Genomic DNA, 24,735 nt, shown 5'->3' with positions numbered 1-24,735 from the left:
AGGAAGGTTTTTCTTAAGAAAATAAATCTACTCCCTTCGGACACTGATGTTGGAATTAGAAGGATGTTTTGGAAAACTTTCGTCTGGAGCGTGGTGGACGATAACTAGCTCAGAAAGAAAGAGAATAGAAGCTTTTGAAATGTGGTGTTACAGAAGAATGCTGAAGGTGAGATGCATAGATCGAATCTCAAATGAAGAGGTACTAAATCGAATTGGTGAGAGGAGATCGATTTGGCTAACTTTGACAAGAAGAAGAGATATGCTTGCTGCCTGCTTAAGACATCTAGATCTTGTTAAGTTAGTATTTGAGGGAAGGGTAGGCGGTAAGAACGGTAGGGGTAGACCAAGGTATGAATACGACAAGGAGATTAGAGCAGATGTAGGGTGTTGTAGTTACGTAGAAAGGAAAAGGTTAGCACACGATAGGGTAGCAAGGCGACCTGCATCAAACCAGTCTATGGACTGATGACCCAACAAACAAACATTGTACCGGGCGAGTTGGCCGTGCGCGTAGAGGCGCGCGGCTGTGAGCTTGCATCCGGGAGATAGTAGGTTCGAATCCCACTATCGGCAGCCCTGAAAATGGTTTTCCGTGGTTTCCCATTTTCACACCAGGCAAATGCTGGGGCTGTACCTTAATTAAGGCCACGGCCGCTTCCTTCCAACTCCTAGGCCTTTCCTATCCCATCGTCGCCATAAGACCTATCTGTGTCGGTGCGACGTAAAGACCCTAGCAAAAAAAAAAAAAAAACCAAACATTGTGAGGTCGGAAAAATATGTTAATTAATACAGCATTACTGTATCTCTGTACTAACTAATGTACCCGTTCCCTGTCCAGATTTATGAGCAAAGAATGAAATGGAAATCCACAGCCTGTTTCCAGTCATTCGACCGGGTCAGGAATGGAAAGAATGAAACCCCCATCTAGTGGCGAGGCTAGGAATTGTGCCGGCTGCCGAAGCCTGTTGCACTTTTCTGGGGCAATGATTAATGAATGAATGATAGATGAAATGACTGAGTGAGTTGGTCGCGCGGTTAGGGTCGCGTAGCTGTGAGCTTCAATTGTGGAGATGGTGAGTTCGAATCCGAACCTCGACAGCTGTGAAGATGGTCTTCCCGTGGTTTCCTTCCTTTCCAACCTTTTCTATCCCTTAAGGCTGTGTCGCTGCGATGTAAATCAAATTGTCTTCCCTTTTCTTTTGAATCTAGGGTTATATTTATTTATGCCAGCCCCGTAGTGTAGGGGTAGCGTGCCTACCTCTTATATATGGGCCCTCGGTGCGTTTCTCGGTCAGGTCAGGGATTTCTACATGAATTTGAGAGCTGGCTCAAGGTTTGAGGAGCTATCTGACGGTGAGATAGCGGCTCCGGTCTAGAAAGCCAAGAATAACGGCCGAGAGGATTCGCCATGCAACCACACGACACCTCGTAATCTGCAGACCTTCGGGCTGAGCAGCGGTCGCTTGGTAGTCCATGGCCCTTCGGGGCTTTTGCACCATGGCGGTTTAGTTTGGTTTAGTTATATTGATTTAAACGTAGCCATCACAGCATGCGACAATCTTATCCCATCTTTGAATGCGTTGTGCGAGATACTGGTTAGCTCCCAATCAAGCTACCCACAATAGAACAGCCCGGCCACGGCTGTACATGTATGCCTCAGTTTCCCATGCTTCTATTACCTTATCATCAACCGCCAAACCAAACCCCATGGTGCAACAGCCCCGGAAGGGCATGGCCTACCAAGCGACCGCTGCTCAGCCTGAAGGCCTGCAGATTATGAGGTGCAGTGTGGTCAGCACAACGAATCCTCTCGGCCGTTCTACTTCCTACACCGGGGCCTCCATCTCACAGTCAGATGGCTCCTCAATTGTAATCACGTACGCTGAGTGGACCTCAAACCAGCCCTCAGATCCAGGTAAAAATCCCTGTCCTGGCTGGGAACCGAACTCGAGGCCTCCGGCACGCTATCCCTACACCGTGAGGCCGGCATCATATAATACCACTACTTTTATTTTACAATTGGCTTTTCGTCGCACCGATGCCGACATGGATAGGTCTTATGGCGACGATTGAATAGGAAAGGGCTAGCAGTAGGAAGGAAGCAGCCGTGGCCTTAATTAAGGTACATCCCCATCATTTGCCTGGTGTGAAAATGGAATACCACGGAAAACCATCGTCAGGGCTGCCGACAGTAAGGTTCGAACTCACCATCTCCCGAATGCAAGCTCACAGCTGCGCGCCCCTAACCACACGACTAACTCTTTTGGCACTGCTACTACCACTACTACTAAAACGTTTTCATTCCCCCAAGGGGTTGAGGCGGGCCTCCTAGACGGTAACGCCGTCTCTCAAGCTAGGGAAATGTGACTAGGAACTGTCCCGGCATTCGCCTTACTGTAGGAGAATGGGAAACCACGGAAAACTATTCTCAGGAGAGTCGACGGTGGAGACCGACCCCTATCCGCCTCCCGAATACAAAGGTATAGATCTACGGTTGAGCCGTGGCTACCCCTCCTCTGCTCCGTTGGTCGGTCGGAGTGCTGAGTTGTCGGACCACGGACCAGCCATGGCCTGTTGTGGGCCGAGACTTACTCTGTAACCGCTGACCATATAATACTGATATTACCGGGCGAGTTGGCCGTGTGCGTAGAGGCGCGCGGCTGTGAGCTTGCATCCGGGAGATAGTAGGTTCGAATCCCACTATCGGCAGCCCTGAAAATGGTTTTCCGTGGTTTCCCATTTTCACACCAGGCAAATGCTGGGGCTGTACCTTAATTAAGGCCACGGCCGCTTCCTTCCAACTCCTAGGCCTTTCCTATCCCATCGTCGCCATAAGACCTATCTGTGTCGGTGCGACGTAAAGCCCATAGCAAAAAAATATTACTGATATTAATTGACCCTCTTTAAAAAGTATTACCAGCCATTAAATGTTAAATTTTATCTTAAATGCTATCTTCTGTAATTCTCGTCTAGAGAGCTTTTTGTGATATCTACGTTCTTCCCTTTTAATGTCTTCCATTGTTAATAAGATTGTCTCTCTCTACTATTCAAATGAGTCTCTAATGCTATTTACCTAACGTTGGAAACACGCGGAAATGTGTTTTAACTGAATTTAGTTCTCTCTTCCACCACCACCCAGCTTGCGTCGCGTCATGAAATGAATCTCATAAATATATTTACTCAGAGAAAATTAATTGGAATTTAAATGGAATTTTTGATGAACTTGGGCTTTGTGTGTAAATCATTTTTAGGATAAAAATAACAAAAACTGAACACCCATTTTGTTAATCGAGTTGAAAAAATTTTGATTGGAAAATGATACTATTAAAACAGATGCCTGTGTTTTTAATAATCTCTATTCACCCCCCTGTTATTAAAATAAAAAAGAGATGGTGTAGGAAAAAAAAGCAAGTTTTTGGGGAAAAAATATGTCTGCTTGGTTATTATTATGTTGTGGAGGGGGAAGAATCCAGATGAGGTACATGTATATGTGGTGATATGGAGATTCTTGTTAGCTGCGCGGGACAGTACTGACTTGGGCTAGTACCGCGCAGCGGGACTAGAGAGTGTGTGTATGTGCCGGCCGTGAAAGGGGGGGAAGGGGAACACTGTGATACAGGGTGAAAGAGGTAGAGAGGGGGGGCCAAGTTTTCTTCTCCGGGCGGGTTTGTGATCTGTGGGGTGGGGATAGGTTTGCAGCAGCAGAGGGCCATGCCTGTCAGGAGTGCGAGTGAGAGAGAGTTCAGGTTCGCGCAGAGGGGAGAGAGAGGGGCGAGAGGAATGTTGGAGGGAGAAATTGAAGCGCGCGCGGTGTATGATGGGAGTAAGGCTATCAGCTATTCCGTAGTGTAACGTGCTTGGGTACAGACGTCAAAGTAAAGCCTACTGTTGGTGAACACGCGCTAGCTTTCAATCAGAAGGAAAAGAAAAACAAAACACAAACATTTGACAGCTGGTTTTCATCAGTCGCTCCACTAGCATAGTATTGTCCTCTTCAGCAGTATCACCTCTACGTCAGTGCACGTGTTGTGGGGTTAATATTACAATTATTATTTCAAAAAATAGAAACATACACTAATCAATAAATAATAAGGAAAACATGAACCAAACTTTATTAGTGCTATTTACGATATCTTGTGACATACAATCGTTGTGCTACTATACATTTAACAACTGTTACAGTTATAGTCATATTCATTGACTGCGTGTTTTACTTCAAGAAAGAGAAAAAGAAAAGTGTTTTGATCCAAGATCTTTTCTCTTCCCCGTGTTATTTTTGTTTATTTTTTATTTCCAAAAATTTATCGACGTGTTGAATTTAAATATTTTTATTTAAAGTTGCCTCTTTGGAGTTTTTGTTGTTTTTAAAACGGGAACTGACTGCGATATTTTTTCTCCAAAATACCGTCGACGATTGTGGAAGATTCATCAAGTCTCCTCTTCGGCACTTGCGAAACTATGGAGGCTACATATTGCATGGGCAGTGACGTTGATGTGTGTCGGATGTTTGATCAGTATCTTTATAAGGTAAGAAACCAATTTAAAAATTTCCCTTTTGGTGTATATTTAAACATGCTTTGGCTTGCATTGGCTTGTGAGAAATTACCCGAAAAAGATGTTTTCACTGCTTCACGTTTGTTTTGTGCTTACGTTTCTTTTTAGTGTCATAGGAGGCTTTGGTTCCCTTTACCGAAATCGTGGCGTTTTGACAGTCGCATGGCTTGATACAAAATTAACATTATTTTATTAATTCAAGAGGCTCTCATACTTTTGCCAAATTTAACCTCTTGATAATATTATCATAAACTTTTCGAAAGAAAAATACTGCACTTCCAAAAATATATTGTTCCGTCATATATACTGTATAAATTATGTTGATTTCCACGGAGAACGCGTACGTCGTAATCGTGAGTTATCGCGTCTCGTTTTATAGATTTTATGTGAGGGATTATCGGTTTTTCCCCCCTCTGCCTTCAAGTTATTCGTAAATAATCCCCGGGGTAAAATAGAATTTCTCACGTGTTGTTTTCCCTGTAAGGTCTAGAGATAGATGTGCGATGTATTTAGCTGGGAATAGAATGTTTTTTAGTACTCGTATTGCATCATATGTAAAATTATCTTGATTTCCGTAGAGATCATAAACTATCTCGTTAACAATAGAACTAATCTGAATGCTCGACGCAGAAAATAACGTTTCATTTTAGTGTTATAGGAAGCTTTCGTTCGCTTTGCATTAGTCGTGGCGTTTTGGCAGTCAAATGGCTTGTTACAGAACGAACATTATTTTCTTTTTTCAAGACGCTCTGAGCACCTTATATCATGAGACATATACCAATTCCAATAAATATCTTGATAATAATGTCGACATTTTGAAAGAAAACTAGTTTACATCCAAAAAATATATATTGCTTCTATTAGATTTTCTAAATTATGGACTCATTTTATTGTACACCTGTTCCATCTCGTGCTTGTTAGGCCTACTGTCGATAGATGGGGAGTTTTGTTGATCGGGTGGGAAACTATTAGCCATGTGTAGTAACAGCTCAGTAACATGTTGTGTTGTGCTGTGTTTATAGTTAGCGCTGTTCCGGACTGCGTGGGTTTGCTTTCCACGTGCACCGCTATCGTCTCCCTTCATGACCACAATAAACACGGTCCCATGCGGCTCTGCGGTTTTTATGTTCCGTTGTTATGGCTGTCGAGATTTTTGATGGTCCTTTTTTTATTTGAAACCTGTAACGGTGCATTCAGTGTGTGATATTTAGTGTGACAAAAACTCATGACGTATTGATTGATCCCTGCCGTACTCATTATTCTGTGAAGTGCTGGCTCATTTTATTCTGTTATTTTCATGCGTAGAGTAGCACCGATTTTTCTATACTGTCTCTGATATAACTTTCCGTGCCGGGCTGAGTAGCTCACCCCAACTTGGCAGGTTTGATCCTAGCTCAGTCCGGTGGTATTTGAAGGTACTCAAATACGTCAGCCTCGTGTCTGCAGATTTACTGGCACGTAAAAGAAATCCTGCGGGACTAAATTCCGGCACCTTGTCTCCAAAAACCGTAAAGGTAGTTAGTAGGACGTAAAGTCAAAATAATAATAATAATAATAATAATAACTGCCCGTTATTGAATGCATTTCCTTCAACAACTACCCAGTGCGTAGAAAATTGTGAGAGTAGTGTCGCGTTCTGATTACAGCTTACGAGGGGACCTTCAGGCAAATGATTCACGGGTGTTTTTCTCACTTACAGCACACGAAGGCGACCCGCTCGAATCTGAATGTTCTCAAAGCCATTTAATCAAAACATGCAGGCATTCCCGAGAAACTTATCTTTGACAGTTTCCAAGTGTCTTGTATTAACTAAACTTGGAAGAGAGTGCATGCTCAGTGCGTAGCGCTGGTTCAAGTCCCGTGCGAGCAATGATTTTCTTTTTTCTTTCCTTCTCATATTTCATTCTACTTAAGAATATTTCTAATGATTAAGAATATGGGTACGAAAATGGCTGGAAAATGGAACATACTTTCCATATTAAAGCAAAAATTAAATGTTTCATTTCCTATCCGAGATTCTTCGTTGTTTAAACCCATATTTTGAGCCATTACAAATATTCTTACTTAGAATATGCATAGAATGGAACATAAGGAGGAAAAGAAAACCATGCCCGCAGCAGGACTTGAACTTGCGAACCCGCGATTACTAGACTCAGATGCTACCCACTGAGCTTCGTTACCTTTTAGTTGATAATATAAAACAGTTGGAATTTGTTAGAGCCGATTTTCGTGAGCATGCTTGGATATCTGGCTTTCATATTCGAAGGTTCACTCTTATGTACGATACAAATTGACAAGGAAAAAGTCAGTGACCTGTCTACCTGTAGAATCCTCTTGTTAGTGTTTATATCTGTAATTTCCGATGTGAGAGAAACTTCTTGAATCTTCAATCCTAAGATTGGTGGAAGAGATTCTTCTCCCCTCCTTCCTCCCCCCCCCCCCCCCACATAGTAATTCAATTTACATTCACATCATCAATGATATGTTTAATGGATTGCAAGTTTTGCGTAACTCTTTTTCTTTACACCCGCTTTCCTCTAAAAAATACTCAACCTGTTTCCTGTCATTCCACTGGATCAAGAATGGAATGAATCAACCCCACATCTAACGGCGAGGATAGGAATTGTGCCGGCTGCCGAATCCCGTCGCGCTCCCCTGGGGATATAATTAATGGCTGACAAATGAAATGATATTGGAAAGTGTTCCTGGAATGAAAGATGACAGGGAAAACCGGAGTACCCGGAGAAAGACCTGTCGCGCCTCCGATTTGTCCAGCACAAATCTCATGGAGTGACCGGGATTTGAACCACGGAACCCAGCGGTGAGAGAATATTCAGTATAAAGGCGCCGTGCATGTACAAGTGACCAATAAAACGATATCTTCTTTCTGACTCCTTTTTTTTACAACTCTGATAAAGCAGAGGCACCTGTTGTGGTGAAATCTTTGTCTACTTTCATCACTTAAGAAAGGTATTTCATTTTGTCAATGATTTCGCTCAATTTTATTTCCACTTTTCAGCAATGAAAGCTAAACTAAAAAGTAGTTGATAGCATATTTGCAGTTGAGCATTATAGTTTATTTTTACGTATGCGCAAGAAACATGAATATTTGAAAAAAAACTGTTATCCTGCCACTTTAACAAGTAGGGTCTAGCCTACGTATATAAAAGACAGAGATACCATGAGTTTTATATTACTGGGAGTCAGAGATGTTCTTCTGTCAGACGTTATATTAATTTGGAAATTATCTCTTAATATCCATAAAGCCTTCAAGTGCAGCTTCCAACAAAATGCCCATATTCTGATTTCATGGAAAGAAATATGGCATGTACCTTTTGTACATGAAATTCTAACTAGATCCCTAAACACTGTGTGTGGTTCAATACATTCTGATGTTGAAAGTTCTCGTAGGATGGGAATTTGCTTTACTAGATACGCATCTTTCACAGTTTGCTTTACTTCGCACCGACACCGTGTCTTATGACGACGAAGGGATAGGAAAGGGCTATGATTTGGAAGGAAGTGGTCGTGGCTTTAATTAATGTACAGCCCTAGCATTTGCCTGGTGTTAAAATTGGAAACCACGGAACACCATCTTCAGGGCTGCCGACAGTCGGATTGAAACCCACTATCTCTCGAATGCAAGCTCCTAACCGCACAGCCAACTCGCTCTGTAAACACCTTTCATTATGCTTCTTAGATCAAATAGTGATTCCACATAATTTCGTCAATAATTTCGCAACATTTTCGCGAATTCGCTCTTTGCGAAAACCAGGTGCCTCTACTCATTACTCATCTTTGACGTCCTTGATATTCTTCCCATTCGTCTCCAACACCACAACTCGAATGCTTCTTCTTCTTCTTAATCCCAATTTATTCGGGTCGGCATAGTTATGGACATTTCGACCAGTTTTTCAGCTTGATGCCCTTCCCGACGTAAAGTCCATGTGGAGAGATGTATTCGCTACTGCGTGAAACTGTACTGGTTAGCAGTATGTAGAGACGGACACGAACACCCAGTCAGAAATTAATCATACGCAGTTGGCTCAGGCCAGTCGGGAATCGAACCTGGAGCCCTCTGAAACCAGGACCAGTGTGGTGACCATTCGGCCGGACAGCTCGAATGTTCTCGAACGGTCCATGTTTCCAATGCATAAAAAAACACTCCAGAAATTACTTTTTTTTTCGTTGGATAGGTTGTTAGTGTTTAGAATAGTCATTTTCTTGTTAACACCCTAATTAATGTTATTGGCTTTAAGTCCCACTAACTACTGTTACGGTTTTTGAAGACGCCGAGGTGTCGGAATTTAGTCCCGCAAGAGTTCTTTTACGTTCCGGTAAATCTACCGACACGAGGCTGACGTATTTGAGCACATTTAAATACCACCGGACTGAGCCAAGATCGAACCTGCCAAGTTGGGGTTAGAAGACCAGCGCCTCAGCCGTCTGAGCCATTCAGTCCGGCCCTGTTTCTTGTTGAACGTCACAGTAGCTTGGGCGATTCTGCTTTTTACATCCGTTGTGTTCCCTCATTTTGCCGTAATTTTGCGCCATAGATATGCAAATCGTCCGCCTGTGTGATGTACCGGTTATTGTGATCAGCTGCCACCAGCGGAGACCCGTCGGGTTCGTTTCCCGGCCCTGCCACGAAATTTGAAAAGTGGTACGAGAACTGGAACGGGATCCACTTAGCCTCGGGAGGTCAAATGATTCCCACCTCAGCCATCCTCGAAGTGGTTTTCCGTGGTTTCCCACTTCTTCTCCATGAAAATGTCGGGATGGTACATAACTTAACGCCATTGTCGCTTCCTTCCCTCTTTCCCATCCAATCTTCCCATCCCCGAACAGGTGAGGCCATCTGGGCAAGATACTGGTCCTCATCCTCAGTTGTGTGCACGACGAAATGTCCCACACTCCAGGACACTGCCCTTGAGACGGTAGATGTGGAATCCTTTGCTAAGTCTGAGGGTAAACCAACTCTGGCTGGTTAACGGATTAAGACTGAGAGATATGTAAATCTCATTCATCATTACTCACTTCGTCTTCATTGCCGCCTCAACTGAGGTTGGCGTCACGAAGGGCATCCGGCCGTTAAATAAATGCCATAAACTTTATTGAATATTTAATTTTTACGACCGCATTGTATTCGAAATTGGCCACACAACGGGTGACTTGCACAGTGTGACGCCAGTAGTGCCAGACCTGTAGCGTAGATCCTTTCCAACAGAAAAAGTGTGACTCAGGCCACCGTAGTTCAGTTGGATAGAGCAACTGACGCGAAATCGGCAAGTTTCAGACTCTGAGTAGGAGAATACAACTGGGGAGGATGACTAGTACCTCGCTCAGGCGGCGTCACCTGCTATGCTGGACAGGGGCCTTGGTGGGGATGGGAAGATTGGAAAGGAAAGACAAGGAAGAGGGAAGGAAGCGGCCGTGGCCTTAAGTTAGGTACCATCCCGGCATTTGCCTGGAGGAGAAGTGGGAAACCACGGAAAACCACTTCCAGGATGGCTGAGGTGGGAATCGAACCCAACTCTACTCAGTTAACCTCCTGAGGCTGAGTGGACCCCGATACAACCCTCGTACCATTTTTCAAATTTCGTGGCAGAGCCGGGAATCGAAGCCGGCCTCCGGGGGTGGCAGCTAATCACACTAACCACTACACCACAGAGGCGGACAAGAATTGCAATTACTGCTCTAAAAGGTCAATTGCAATATTACGCACTTTTTCAACGGAGCCTAAACTACAGTACTAAGTTTTTTCTTAAAAGATTTTCCAAACTCTCTTATTTTTAATTTGAACTCCGTGTTTAGAACGCGTTGTTTGTTGCAATCCCTGAATGGAAGAAAGCATAGACTATATTTTGTTATTAAGCGATAAAAAGGATTGCTGGACTCAGTGGCTCAGGCGATTGAGGCGCTGGCCTTCTGAGCTCAACTTGGCAGGTTCGACCTTGACTCAGTCCGGTGGTATTTGAAGGTGCTCAAATACGACAGCCTCTTGTCGGTAGATTTGGTGACGCGTAAAGGAACTCCCGCGGAACTAAATTCCGGCACCTCGGCGTCTCCGAAAACCGTAAAAATAGTTACCGGGAAGTAAAAATCAATAACATTACGATTATATAAAAATCAATTATCCATAAGTTAGAAATGACAGACATGAAAGCAGCGAGAACGATCTCTTGTAGGCTACATACAGGTGTGAATAATGGCAGCAGAGTACTCGGAATGAGGAGATAAAGGCTAAGTTAGGAATGAGCTCGATGGATGTAATACATTTCATCCCACACTGGACAAGGGTGTACTCATATATGTAAAAGTTTCCACTTGCTTTACTGAAAATGCCCCTCATTTTTTGGCAACGTAATTTTGACGTAAGAGTACTTTTATTTGCCAGTTCCTCTGTTAACAAGTTCAGTAAAGATCGGCAATGCAATATGTTTCTTTTGTATCGATTCTGTCATGTTTCTCATTAAAACTCATATATTCATTTCTCTCAATATAGCACCCCCTGCGGGTGGGGGACGCGGACGAAGAATAAACTCACGGTATCCCCTGCCTGTCGTAAGAGGCGACTAAAAGGGACGACCAAGGAATGATTGAATTAGAACCGTGACAATACTTCTGTGGCTTGGTTCTAAAAGGGCCAATGTCATTTTTTATCGAAATTGAGATATCAACTGATACAAACGAGTTTTATCCTGGCTTACAACATGTTAAAAGGGCCAATGTCTCTGTTAAGTATTAAACGAACAGTTAACGTTTAATTAAATAAGCCCTTGCCAGTAATGTTAGATTACCAATAAAGATTAGAGACCTGGCAGTTTTTAAAGAATACGATAGAAAAAATTAGCTTTTAATAAGGTGAATTCCATAAAGAAAGTATAAAGTTATTTAAAGTTAGTTGTTGAAAAAAAAATTGGAAAACTATAAGCAAAACTTCAAATGGCTCATAGCACTAAAACAGGTTTTTTAGAACCAAGCCACAGACTTGTGATTAGTACCATCACTTGGGGAGCACCATGGGTCGCCTTTACTTGCAAGTAGTACCACTATGTTAGGTACACAATGGGTTCGTTCGTGATTAATACACTAGCAGCAGAGTGTGGTTCACTGTGGGTTTCCAGTAGGGCCTCTGATTAGTACCATTGTGAGAAACACCAGGGGTCTGGGCGTTGCCTGTGATTAGTACCCACTATATGAGGAACACTACGGCAATACCGGCGCCCGTGATTAGTACACCTAGGTGGGGAACACCATGGGTTTGCGTTGCCTATGAGTGGCGCCATTATATGAGAAACACCATAGGTCTGCGTTACCTGTGCGACGCACAATACTTGTGGAGGCCGTTGACCTCGATTTTGGACCCCTTTAGACAACAAGCATCCTCGATTGAAGATTGTGCTTTAGAGCAGTCCCTTGGTCAGTAATACTATTGTTTATGCTAGTTTATGGGTCGGATCTACTGGTTGTTTTAAATTCACATACATCCATCCATTCATTCTTCATCACATTTTTTAAATTCTGTTCAGTAGAAGATTTTGAACTTTTTAAATTGCCATTACATTTCCTACCATTAGGGGCCGATGACCTAGATGTTAGGCCCTTTAAACAACAAGCATCATTATCTAAATATAGCGAAGTTTTTTTACAGATTTAGGGGAAAATATGTATCTGAACTGGTATTTCTAATTAATTAAATCAAATGTATGTTAATGTAGGTCCGTGAAGGAGTGCAAGACAGGCAGATGCTGGGGATGTACCTTAATTAAGGTCACAGCTGCTTGCTCCCACTCCTAGGGCTTTCCTATCCCATCGTCGCCGTAAAATCTATGTGTGTCGGGGCGACGTAAATCAAATTAAAAAAAAAAGAGTGCAAGATAGGGGATTCCACTATTTGCAACCTCAGCACGGTTTCCAGTCATTTGACCGGGTCAGGAATGGAATGAATGAAGCCCCATCTAGCGGCGAGGATAGGAATTGTGCCGGCTGCCGAAGCCTGTGGTCCCCTGGGGCAGTGATTAATGACTGACATGAAATGGTATTGAAGAGTGTTGTTGGAATGAAAGATGACAGGGAAAACCGGAGCACCCGGAGAAAAACCTGTCCCACCACGGAACCCAGCGGTGAGAGGCCGGTGCGCTGCCACCTGAGCCACGGAGGCTCACTTAAAGAGATATTAGGGCATATTATTATTATTATTATTATTATTATTATTATTATATTCGTTTACGGCCATTTGACACCACGTTAAGCAACAATCACACCTTCCTCAAAGCCTTCTTTCCACCCCAAACTCTTCGAATTCTTTTTTTCTGGCAGCCTGTCTTCTTTCCTCCGTCCATTCCCTATTCAGTTTCTGTTCATCATGGAAGCACCTGAAGCTGTCGATCTCTGATACATCTTTTGTTCGGTTTAGGATGTCTTTCTGATTTCTTTTTTTACCTCAGTGAACCATTTAGGTTAAGTGTTTTTTGTCAGCGTGTTCTCATCAATTCTAAACAGATGTCCATAAAATTTGGGTATTTTCCTCATTGACTAAATCAGTCTTTCGCTTACCTGGTATAGTTCTCTTCCACGTAACCTGTACTGGCCGTTCGAGAATTTTGGACCTGTTATCTTGCGGAGGGCTCAAATTTCTCGGCTTCTCTGTGAGTTCCCACATTCCTGTCATTCAGAGACATTCACTAGCATTAGCGAGATATTATTCTTTAACGTGGCACAACGTCATATTAATACAGTGAAGGTTTTCGAAGACACAAGGATGGGAGAGGACTAGGATTGGGAAGTAGCCTTAATTAAGGTACAGCCCCAGTATTTGCCTGGTTTGAAAATGGGAAACCACGGAAAGCAATCTTCATGGCTGTCGACGGTTGCGATTCTGTCTTGAAGGCACACGAGTTGCAAAACGTACCGAAATCAATTCGTTACAGACGTGACGACGTACAAATTAGCCACCCGTGTTCGGAAAGAGAGCGTCACGATTTTTTTTTCTCAGGTCCGTGGCAAACTCTTCAAAAATAAAGCAATACGTTTAATTTAAACGTACCAGTGCGCAGGTTGGCAATTTGGAACTGAAAAATAGGTTCATTCAGTATGATATGAAAACTAGCATTTCCAAGATTATAGTGAATGCCGGTAGGGGAGAAATCTAAGAGAATTAAATGTCAGCTTGAGTATACAAAACTGGAACAGTATTTAAGATGTGTGTTCTCCCAGGACGGTAGCACGGTAAGTGAGATTGAATCAAGGTGTAGTAAATCTAATGCAGTGAGCTCGCAGTTGCTATGAACAGTATTTTGTATACTGGTTTGCATTAGAAAAAAGTCGCTGGCAAATTTTAGTTTCAAAAAAAGAAATAGTGCTCATCAAAATGTCGAGTTATACTGAATGTTGAGTTATTGGGAGTCGAGTTAGCAGGATTGTATTCTAATAATAATAATAATAATAATAATAATAATAATAATGTGATTCTCTTCCACCCACGGAGGCCCGGGTTCGATTCCCGGCTCTGCCACGAAATTTGAAAAATGGTAAGAGGGCTGGAACGGGTTCCACTGAGCCTCCTGAGGTCAACTGAATAGAAGGAGAGGGGGTAGATTGCCACCTCAGCCACCCTCGGAGTGGTTTTCCGTGGTTTCCCACTTCTCCTCTAGGCAAATACCGCCGGGATGATATCTAACTTTAGGCCATGGCCTCAAACTTCCCATCCCTCCACAAGGCCCTTGTTCAACATAGCAGGTGAGGCCGCCTGGGCGAGATACTGGACCTCATTCGTAGTTGTATCCTCCCCGACCCAAAGTCTCACGCTCTAGGACAGTGACCTTGAGGCGGTGAAGGTGGAATCTCTTGCTGAGTCCGAGGAAAAAACCAACCTTGGAGGATAAATGGATTAAGGAAGAAATAATAATAATAATAATAATAATAATAATAATAATAATAATAATAATAATAATAATAATAATAAACGCTATAGAAAATGTACCATGTATCCATTGGTAATTTGCATTTGTCATTGAACTGTTTTCTTAACATTCATTGCTATTTATACGTGTAGTGGAATGCATGAGTATCAGTGGACGATTACAGTCTTGTTGGACAGATAAGTCACAATATGGAGTGGATTTCTTATCGAGCTCTATACTGAGGCTTGTCTTTCAAACAGAAGAGACAGGGAGCAGGTTGAACGTGTTAGGTCCAGAACGTAATATTTCACAGTGGTAATGTTAAAATAAACAGGGCGACGATGAGACCAACGCAGCGCGTGTTGTAAACAAGTTATTTCTACAACTTCATCTCCTCTGGTAGCAGATCGTTTATATACACTGCGTATTTGTTTGTTTACTTACTGAACGAGTGAACGGAGTATTTGAGGTTTACGACCTGCACGTTACGCTCGAACAAGTGATTACTGACGAACTACATTCCCCTACACCAGGTCTGGCCAACATGTCGGTTGACTGCGATATTTGGACGATTTTATATTGCACTTTAAGCTAATATTCTTTTAAAAATATATATCCCATGGTTCGCCAACATCAAACTCTCCAGACGTCGCCTTACATCACTAATAAGCATGTCCGGCTCCATGGCTAAATGGTTAGCGTGCTGGCCTTTGGTCACAAGGGTCCCGGGTTCGATTCCCGGTAGGGTCAATAATTTTAACCATCATTGGTTAATTTCTCTGGCTCGGGGGCTGGGTGTATGTGTCGTCTTCATCCTCATCACGACGCGCAGGTCGCCTACTGGAGTCAAATCAAAAGACCTGCACCTGACGAGCCGAACACTCCCGGCACTAAAAACCATACGCCATTTCAATTACTAATAAGCACGAGACTCGGAAGCGGATGTTACGACCGAGCAAGTGTCTGTGGGTTCGAACCCCACTGACGGCAGCCCTGAAGATGGTTTTCCGTGATTTCCTATTTTCACACCAGTTAAATGCTCGGGCTGTACCTTAATTATGACCATGACCACTTCCTTCCCATTCCTATACCTTTCCTATCCCATCGTTGCCATAAGATCTATCTGTGTCTTGCGATGTGCAGTAGATTGTTTCAAAAAAATCAGCCATAGTGTATATATTGTAGCTGAATTCCTCAGAAATGGTGACTTAAAAATATAAATAATTATTGTTCATAGATTTCAGTTATCTTATTTAAATAAAAATGTATTGATTTTCTAACACGAGATAATATAAAATCATGAATTGTGAATATTAGGGAATGTGTGTTTTGAGAAAGACTGTCGCATGTGATGCTTTCTATCTACTTTCTTCAACAATCTTATTATGAAACTGTGATTTCTTCCAGCTATCCATTATATGTAGGGCCGGATGTTTATGACCTAAAAAGTGTTAAAATATGACAATAAATATGACTTCAAAATTTTTTGGTAAAATGTTCGAAATCTTCAAAATCTTGCCATTGTTTAAATTAACATTAGCCTATATTGAAAATATACTTTTTTAAATCTAGTACATTCAATAATAATATTAAATAAGCAATTCTATTAATTTTTATTATATTTTGAATGTAGTTAATTACGGTACTTAACCAACTCGACTCTGCACAGAATGAAATAAATGTCACATTTTAACTGGTGATCAGAAAGAAATACAATAGCAAATTACATACATTTTTAAAATTTTCAAATGGGAACGATCTTCTACTTACACGCAACATTGACTTGTAATTGGGAAAAGACCGTTCATCATTGCAGGATGTTATTGGAGCATATTTGAAATACGTCAAATCTTTAGAGTTTAATTGAGGCTCACCTTTCGCTTTCTACGCATCCGTCTCTTATATAGCTTACCCTCCAAATTCACATAGGCCTTGGCCATAAATCATTGTAAGAAATTACAGACAACAATTAGGAGATGTGAAAAATCCATCTTTGAGACGACTGAAACCAGGTATGCGAAAGGTAAGGTAAGGTAAGGTAAGGGTGTATTTTCCCCGAAGGCGCGTCCGAACCTCCGCAGAGGTGTGCCTGAGTCGGAGTTTACGTACGGTAGGGTGGTCAGTTCCTTTCCGCTCCTCCGTTCCCTTACCCCCCGCAAACAGCGCGTGACAACCCATCCAAATCTTGACCACGCCCAGTGTTGCTTAACTTCGGAGATCTCACGGGGTCCGGTGTTTTAACACGGCTACGGCCGTTGGCGGTATGCAAAAAAAATGAAATAAAAATATAATATGACAAAAATACAAAAATTCACGCGGAAATGTGGCGATAATATGAAAAATTACCGGAAAGTGATATAAAACGTTTAAGGAAAGTCAAAATGACTTTATATGACCCGTGAAAATTGTATAATTTTAGTTGCCGTAGATAAAATTATGCTGAACTTGTATTTTCCATGGAAAGAGTATAAATAAATAATAAATCAATCAATAATTGTCTGGCTGTATGGCCAATAGGGCCAAGAGCCAATTTTTTTAAAAAATTGCGACATTCTTTTTGTTCAATTGCTGAAAGTTTTGTAAGCGAGAAGTACCGTTTATAGCGGCATCGCTTTTAACGACTTACTGCATACTACTACTAAATGTTTTCATTCCTCCCATGAAGGGGGAGGCGGGCCTCTTAGACGGTGACGCCGTCTCTCAGGTCGGGAGATTTGTTGCGGTGAAGGAGATGCTCGGAGAAGGTGAGGGGGGTGGGCGGCCGTGGACTATACACGAACTGTCCCGGCATTCGCCTTAGTGCAGGAGAATGGAAAACCACTGAAAACCATTCTCAGGACAGCCGACGGGTGGGGCCAGGCGTGAAGACCGCCACTGCGCCCCACATCCGTCTCCCGAATGCAGAGGCGTAGAGCCACGGTAGAGCCGTGGCCACGTCTCCTCTGCTTGCTTGGCCGGTTAGAGTACAGAGCTGTTGGACCACGGGCAAGCCGTAGCATCTTAAGGGACGAAACCCAAGGGCCAAAACCCACTCTGCCTCTACCGACGACTTACTTCATATAACGGCCCCGTATAAATTCTACAGCCTAAGTACTGTACACTGTCGGTTTTAAGAGACGCCGATGTGCCTGAATTTTCCCAGGAAAGTGGTTCTCTAAAGTGGTAGTAATAATAATGTTATTAATATTACGTCCCACTAATTACTTTTATGGTTTCAGACTACACACAAATGCTGACTATGCAAACTTGGGAATAAGACTCGAACGTCTGATCAACTCATGTCTTCTTTCTTTCTTTCTTTCTTTCTTTCTTTCTTTCTTAATATGTTTGCCGTCCAGGGTTGGTTTTTCCCTCTGACTCAGCGAGGGATCCCATCTCTATCACCTCAAGGGCAGTAACACTTTGGGTTGGGGATATAAAAATGGGGAAGAGGACCAGTACCTCGCGCAGGCGGCCTCACTTGCTATGCTGAACAGGGGCCTTGTGGGAGGGATGTGAAGATCGGAGGGGATAGACAAGGAAGAGGGAAGGAAGCGGCCATGTCCGTAAGTTAAATAGAGGAGAAGTGCCACAAGAAACCACTTCGATGATGGCTGAGATGGGAATCGAACTCCCATCTATTCAGTTGACCTGAAGCTGAGTGGTTCGCTAAAGTGCGGCCAGTATCCAGTAATCGGGAGATAGTTGGTTCGAGCCCCACTGTTGGCAGCCCTGAAGATGGTTTTCCGTGGTTTCCAATTTTCACACCAGGCAAATGCCGGGGCTGTACCTTAAGGCCACGGCCGCTTCCGTCCACTTCCTAGGCCTTTCCTATCCCATCGTCGCCATAAGACATATCTGTGTCGGTGCGACGTAAAGCAAATAGCAAAAAAAAAAAGAAGTTGAGTGGCAGAGCCGAGAATCGAACCCGGACCTCCGGGGGTGGCAGCTAGTTACGCTAACCACTACACCACAAAAGCGGGCCCAACTTCTACCTGCGATCAGGCATCGTCTTACATTACTTGAGTCGTACGCTTTCTCATCGTCCTTAGTGTACAACATTCCGTGATTGATATTTGCTTGCTGGATTCTTTTTTTTTTTTCCTGTATTCAAAACAAAGGAAAAGTATTATTATATGCGGCTGTAATTTTGAATCTTCCTGTTGATGTGAAAGAGAAGAATGTTAGCTCGGTCGTTACATACTGTATATAATAATATTACATGGGCTATTAATGACGTTCTATTGTTCACAAACTGGTTTTTCAAGCGAACTGCCTTGGTCGTTAAATTTCTTTCTCCTCGTCATAAACTTAGATATCGTGAGAGCAAGAGACACATGTAACTCGGATATATATGTATTTTTCTCTTCGAAGTTCAAAAGATATTAAAGAGTATTATGCTCGACTGTTATGTTGCTTTCAAATGGTCCATTTCTTGTTGTGTTTTGTTTGTTCGTTGTGGCGGTGGTTTCGCGTTGCCGCTGTCTGTTTTTGCGATTTGAAGAATACAAGAAAATAGACCAGTGGCGTCCAAACTATTCAGTGTGACACGGTGCTTGTACGGTTACGTCTCAAAACTCACGAGTTTCAAAACTCACGACTACAAACAGGTAGCTAAAGGAAACATTCTAATGAGTCTCAAAATTCACAACTCCGGACAGCAGGTGCTTGCGATGACCGCAGGAGGGTTGAGGTGCGCTGTGACTCACGCTTCCCTGACGACAGGCAGCAGATACTGTGGATGTTATTCTGCCGCCACAAGCCACAGGCGAAAAAAATGGCTGGTGAATAAAAGATACAGAGGATTATTATTATTATTATTATTATTATTATTATTATTATTATTATTATTATTATTATTAAAACATTATGCTGTTGTCTTAAAGCTAACATATTGCATTTTTTTCCCTTTCACATAAATTTATAATAATGACGAGTGGCCTCCAGGGAGGTCTGGTGCAGGTCTTGAGTTGACGCCGTACTGGTGACCTGCATGTCTGTGAGGATGAGGCCCTACCTAAGATGAAGTGTAATGCTGAAGACGGCCCGAGTACCCAGTCCCCGAGCCATAGGAATTGACTAATGAAAGTTAAAAACTCCGACCCATCCGAAAATCGAACCCGGGAGCCCCTGGATTCCTCGGACCAAAGGCCAGCATGCTAACAATTTATGCATGCAGCAGGGCGACATAAAATTAAAGTAGGTATATTGCCCGCTGCTAGATAAAAGAAACTGTCGGTTGGTAGTACTGGAGCTTTGTTCAATTATGCGGCCAGAAGGAGGCATTTACTTGAATAAGGAATTTTATTTAAACCAAAACCAAACCAAACCCCATGGCACTACAGCCCTTGAAGGGCCTTGGCCTACCAAGCGACCGCTGTTCAGTCCGAAGGCCTGCAGATTGCGAGGGGTCGCGTGGTCAGCACAACGAATACTCTCGGCCGTTATTCTTGGCTTTCTAGACCGGGGCCGCTATATCGCCGTCAGGTAGCGCCTCAATTCTAATCACGTAGGCTGAGTGGACCTCGAACCAGACCTCACGTCCAGGTAAAAATCCATGACCTGGACCTCCGGGTAAGAGGCAGGCACGCTACCCCTACACCACGGGGCCGGCAAGGAATTTTATCTAGATAAATTAAAGATCAAGACAGTTAATTCACTCATTTAGTTTCAACACTTGGAGATTCATTTGAAACAAAAGCGTATTTCTATTTTTCGTAAGAGTTCATCTATTCGCCTATTTCAATAGATTGTCTGCCCGACACACTTAAGCCGAAAAAAGTTTTTTTTTTTTTTTTTGCTGGTGTATTTACGTCGCACCGACACAGATAGGTCTTATGGCGAGATCGGACAGGAAAGGCCTTGGATTGAGAAGGAAGCAGCCGTGGCCTAAATTAAGGTACAGCCCCACCATTTGCCTGGTGTGAAAATGGGAAACCACGGAAAATCATCTTCACGGCTGCCGACACGCGTTCGAACCCACTATCTCCCAGATGCGAGCTCACAGCTGCGCGCCCCTAACTGCACGGCCAACTCGCCGGGTAAAAAGGAAATCATGACGCATCCGATTATACTGTGCGATATAACTGAGTGATATTTGAAACTCATTCCATTATTTAAATTTTAAAATGGCATTTTTCTACTTTTGTACAAAAAAGAACAACAAAAAAACTGCTTAGTTGTCTGTCTCAAACAGTTCAAAATTATAACCACAATAATATGGACGTCCTTAGTAGCCCCTCACTTCACATTACACGGAATTTGATTCTTAATTGAATAATTAATATTTTATGAATAATAATTTTGGTTTTCTCGTAATGACACCTGTCCTCTAAAAGTTGTGACGGGCGATGAGACTTCCCCGCCGCGCGAGTTGAAGGGGGAAGCTAAGACGGACTGGAATGGAGGGGGAACTGTGCTGGCTAGTAATTCCGAGTCACACACGTGTAGACCTCTGCTCTGCTCTGCACGCTGTGCGCGGAATTCTGATCGTCGCTGAAACAGAGTACCACAGCTGTTCCCAGTCATTAGTCCGCGTCCGGAATGGAATGAATGAAGCTCCATATCACGGCGAGGATAGGAATTGCGGTAATAATAATAATAATAATAATAATAATAATAATAATAATAATAATAATAATAATAATAATAATAATTTATTATCTCCCAGATGCGAGCTAACAGCTGCGCGCCCCTAACCGCACGGCCAACTCGCCGGGTAAAAAGGAAATCATGATAATAATTATTATTATTATTATTACTAGATACATCACAATTGGAAGCCTCCGTGGCTCAGACGGCAGCGCGTCGGCCTGTCATCGCTGGATACCGTGGTTCAAATCCCGGTCATTCCATGTGAGATTTGTGCTGGACAAAGCGGAGGCGGGACAGGTTTTTCTCCGGGTACACCGGTTTTCCCTGTCATCTTTCATTCCAGCAACACTCTCCATTCTCATTTCGTAGCATCTATCATTCATTAATATATCACTTTGGGAGTGGCGACCCCATCGTAATAATAGCCTATATATGATTCATTCATTACATTCCTGACCCGGTCAATGACTGGAAAACAGGTTGTAGATTTTTCACATCACAATTGGAAAATATCCCGGTGGCAATGATAACTTAAGTATGATAAAGAAGTAAACTTAAGACTAGCTTAACATTACAACTCCGTCATATAAATATTCACACGTACCGATACCTTAAGTATTTCAACACTTTAACACTATTATCGTACTATTGTAAATACAACACGTTCGTACACAAATCCACACATACCTTAAAGAATTCAGATGCCTTAATACCGTAATAATACGATTTACAGTCGATTGGGCGTTACATTAACCCTAGAAAGCCTAATTACGTGAGTCTGTTGGACTCGCTACGTTTCTATTTTGTAAATTGCGCAGAGTAAAAATATTATTTACCGAGATCGATAGTTGTAGTCGCTTAAGTGCGGCCAGTATCCAGTATTCGGGAGATAGTAGGTTCGAACCCCACTGTCCCACAGCCCTGAAAATGGTTTTCCGTGGTTTCCCATTTTCACACCAGGCAAATGCTGGGGCTGTACCTTAATTAAGGCCACGGCCGCTTCCTTCCCACTCGCAGCCCTTCCCTGTCCCATCGTCGCCATAAGACCTATCTGTGTCGGTGCAACGTAAAGCAACTAGCAAAAAAAAAATATATAAAAAAAATCAACAGTTTGAAGATGTTGTCAGTAATGTTTCCTTGTGGATTTGCTAACAGGGGTTATGCATTTATTTGTTAAATGTTAACTTTAACACCTGATGTTAGTCTGTTGGACTCTTAAGCTCTCAGATGCCAGTTACCTTGTTATTTTACGACTGCTGATAGACTTGCTTGTTATGTTGTATATTGTGTCGGCTACCGAAGCTTGTCGCATTCCTCTGGGACAATTATCAATGACTGACAGAGGAAATGATAGTGGGCATTGTTGCTGGAACGAACGGTGGCAGGGAAAACAGGAGTACACGGAGAAAATCCTGTTCCGCCTCCACTTTGTCCAGCACAAATCGCACATGGTATGACCGGGATTTGAACCACGGAACCCGGCGGTGAAAGGCCGGCGCGCTGCCGCCTGAGCTACGGAGACTTTGGAATAGAGGACCGCACATTGAAATCTTTACGAAGGGAAAGCAAAACCATCGCCTTGCAGTCCATGAAGGTTCCTGTAGGATTCTGAAGATACAAGAGTAACAATTTCGTCGAAAAAGGTTGAGTTACATAAAAAATTAACAGAGGGTTGGTTTGTATAATTGGCCCTTATTTAATGTGGCATTGGTCCTTTAAATTCAACAGTACCGAGCGAGTATGCTACGCGGATCGAGGGTGTTGCTGTTAACGTTCATTCGGCTACGTTTGAACACCAATGGTGGCAGCCCTGAAATTTGTTTTCCGTGGTTTCGCATTTTCGCACCAGACAAATACTGGCTGGGACTGTACCTTAATGTCATGGTCGCTTCCTTGCAATGATAGCCCTGTCGTAAGCCGTCATCTCTATAAGAACTATCTGAGTCATTGCGACAGTAATACAAATAATAAGAAACCAAACCTCATGCAGCAACAGCCCCGAAGGGTCTTGGCCTACCAAGCGACCGCTGCTCGGCCCGAAGGCCTGAAATTACGAAGTGTCGTGTGGTCAGCACGACAAATCCTCTTGGCCGTTATTCTTGACTTTCAAACCCGGGGCTACTATCTCACCGTCTTGATAGCTCCCACCTCGAACCGGCCCTCAGATCCAGGTAAAAATACATCACCTGTCCGGGAATCGAACCCGTGGCCTCCGAGTAACTGGCAGGCACGTTACCCCTACGCCGCGAGCCCGGCTAAATAATAAAAATAGATATACAAATAAAAGTAGCGCGAGTACATTTCCTCCACTACAGGGAAGAGCATAGACTCGGTCGTCATCTGACCGTAGTACACATCCTTAAGCAGACCCTACACGGTCAATAAAACTGTCAGTACCGAAAAATACTGACAGTAATACTGATCGCGTGTGGACTGGAATGATGGAATGAACGCCAGTACTGAAGCAGATCCGGATTTCCTGATCTGCGAGCGTCAGTACTGTAGAGTGGTGGGGATACTGACAGTTATACTGACCGTGTGAGTGCGCTTGTCATTATTTCTGTCAGTATCAACGGAGCAGCGGTGGACGACAAATGCGTTTCTCAGCAAGGCCAAGTAGAGGTGCTTGTGGAACCGTCAAGTAGGCCTATTGCAAAAGTTTATCGAGCTATATGAAACGCTGTCAGAATAAACGTAACACAATACTTTACATGTTTCCACAACTGCTCTACTGATGGAAACTGGTGACATTATAGAGGAAAACTTTAAATCTTCAACATTTATACCAGTTGCAAGATACCTCACTGTCACCGCTAATCTCTCTGCCACCGATAAACAGCACCGCATGTTTGTATTTTACCTTATTACAAAACGCTCTACTATTCGTAGTAATTTCGCAAAAGTACCCTCACGCATTCGGAGATAGTTCTGATAATCTTCTACTTCGGTATATTGTGTTTCCCTCAACACTTCATATGAGAATACTCTTCTCTTTTCCTAAGCCAATCTTTAACCCATCGTTTACGTTTAAACTGCGTTTCGTGCAGTACTAATATGATAGTTACAAAATGCCCGTCTTTTACGATCCATTTTGATAGAATAACACAATTGCCAGTTATAAATCTCATTCCGTAGATGGTCATTGACTTTATTTGTAAAGTGAGAATACCGCAATGGTAAGCTAGTGCACTGGTACTGACCAAAATATTGACAGTAATAATGATCGTGTAAGGTCGCTACAATATTGATGCGTACTGTCAGTATTATTGACTCAGTATTACTGATCAGTATTACTGACCGTGTAGGGTCTGCTTTACAGAGTGCGTGGACCTGGTCCATCTGCGCCGTAGGCTAAAACTCCCGAGTATCATCTCACGAGATGTCGAGCAGTCAGCAGACCTTGTCATGCGTCTTACGAGGGATGGTGGCCTGTTTTGTCGTGTTTAAAAGTGAATATTCAATTGGTTTTCAAATTTTATCTTATTAACTGCTTTTTCTATTCCATTAGTTATGTTTAGTCTATTTTTTTAAACTTATAATTTGAATGAAATACGGTATATGATATCATTTCAAAGACAATGCCTTATTCCATTTTAATACATTTTAAACTACCTTTAAAGCACGTCACAAGAAAATGAGGGAATGCGAATGAGATCCACAGGTTATTTTAAATTCATAATCATTTTCAACGTTATCTGGCTGA

The 24,735-nt window shown here is 42.8% G+C and overlaps 1 protein-coding gene across 1 annotated transcript in view; it reads left to right on the top strand.

Annotated features, from left to right (window-relative positions):
- Window positions 1-4,366: 4,366 nt before the first annotated feature.
- LOC136884796 (TOX high mobility group box family member 2) overlaps window positions 4,367-24,735 on the top strand; it is a 690,340-nt gene continuing 669,971 nt past the window's right edge. Inside the window, exon 1 of the mRNA XM_068230184.1 lies at window positions 4,367-4,527. Coding sequence (XP_068086285.1) covers window positions 4,459-4,527 — 69 coding nt within the window. The 5' untranslated portion in view covers window positions 4,367-4,458. The remainder of the gene's footprint in view (window positions 4,528-24,735) is intronic.

Source organism: Anabrus simplex, chromosome 13, assembly GCF_040414725.1.
Source record: "Anabrus simplex isolate iqAnaSimp1 chromosome 13, ASM4041472v1, whole genome shotgun sequence".
Classification (NCBI taxonomy): Eukaryota; Metazoa; Arthropoda; class Insecta; order Orthoptera; family Tettigoniidae; genus Anabrus; species Anabrus simplex.
Note: the sequence above shows the minus strand (reverse complement) of the source record. Positions and strands in the feature narration are given on the sequence as shown.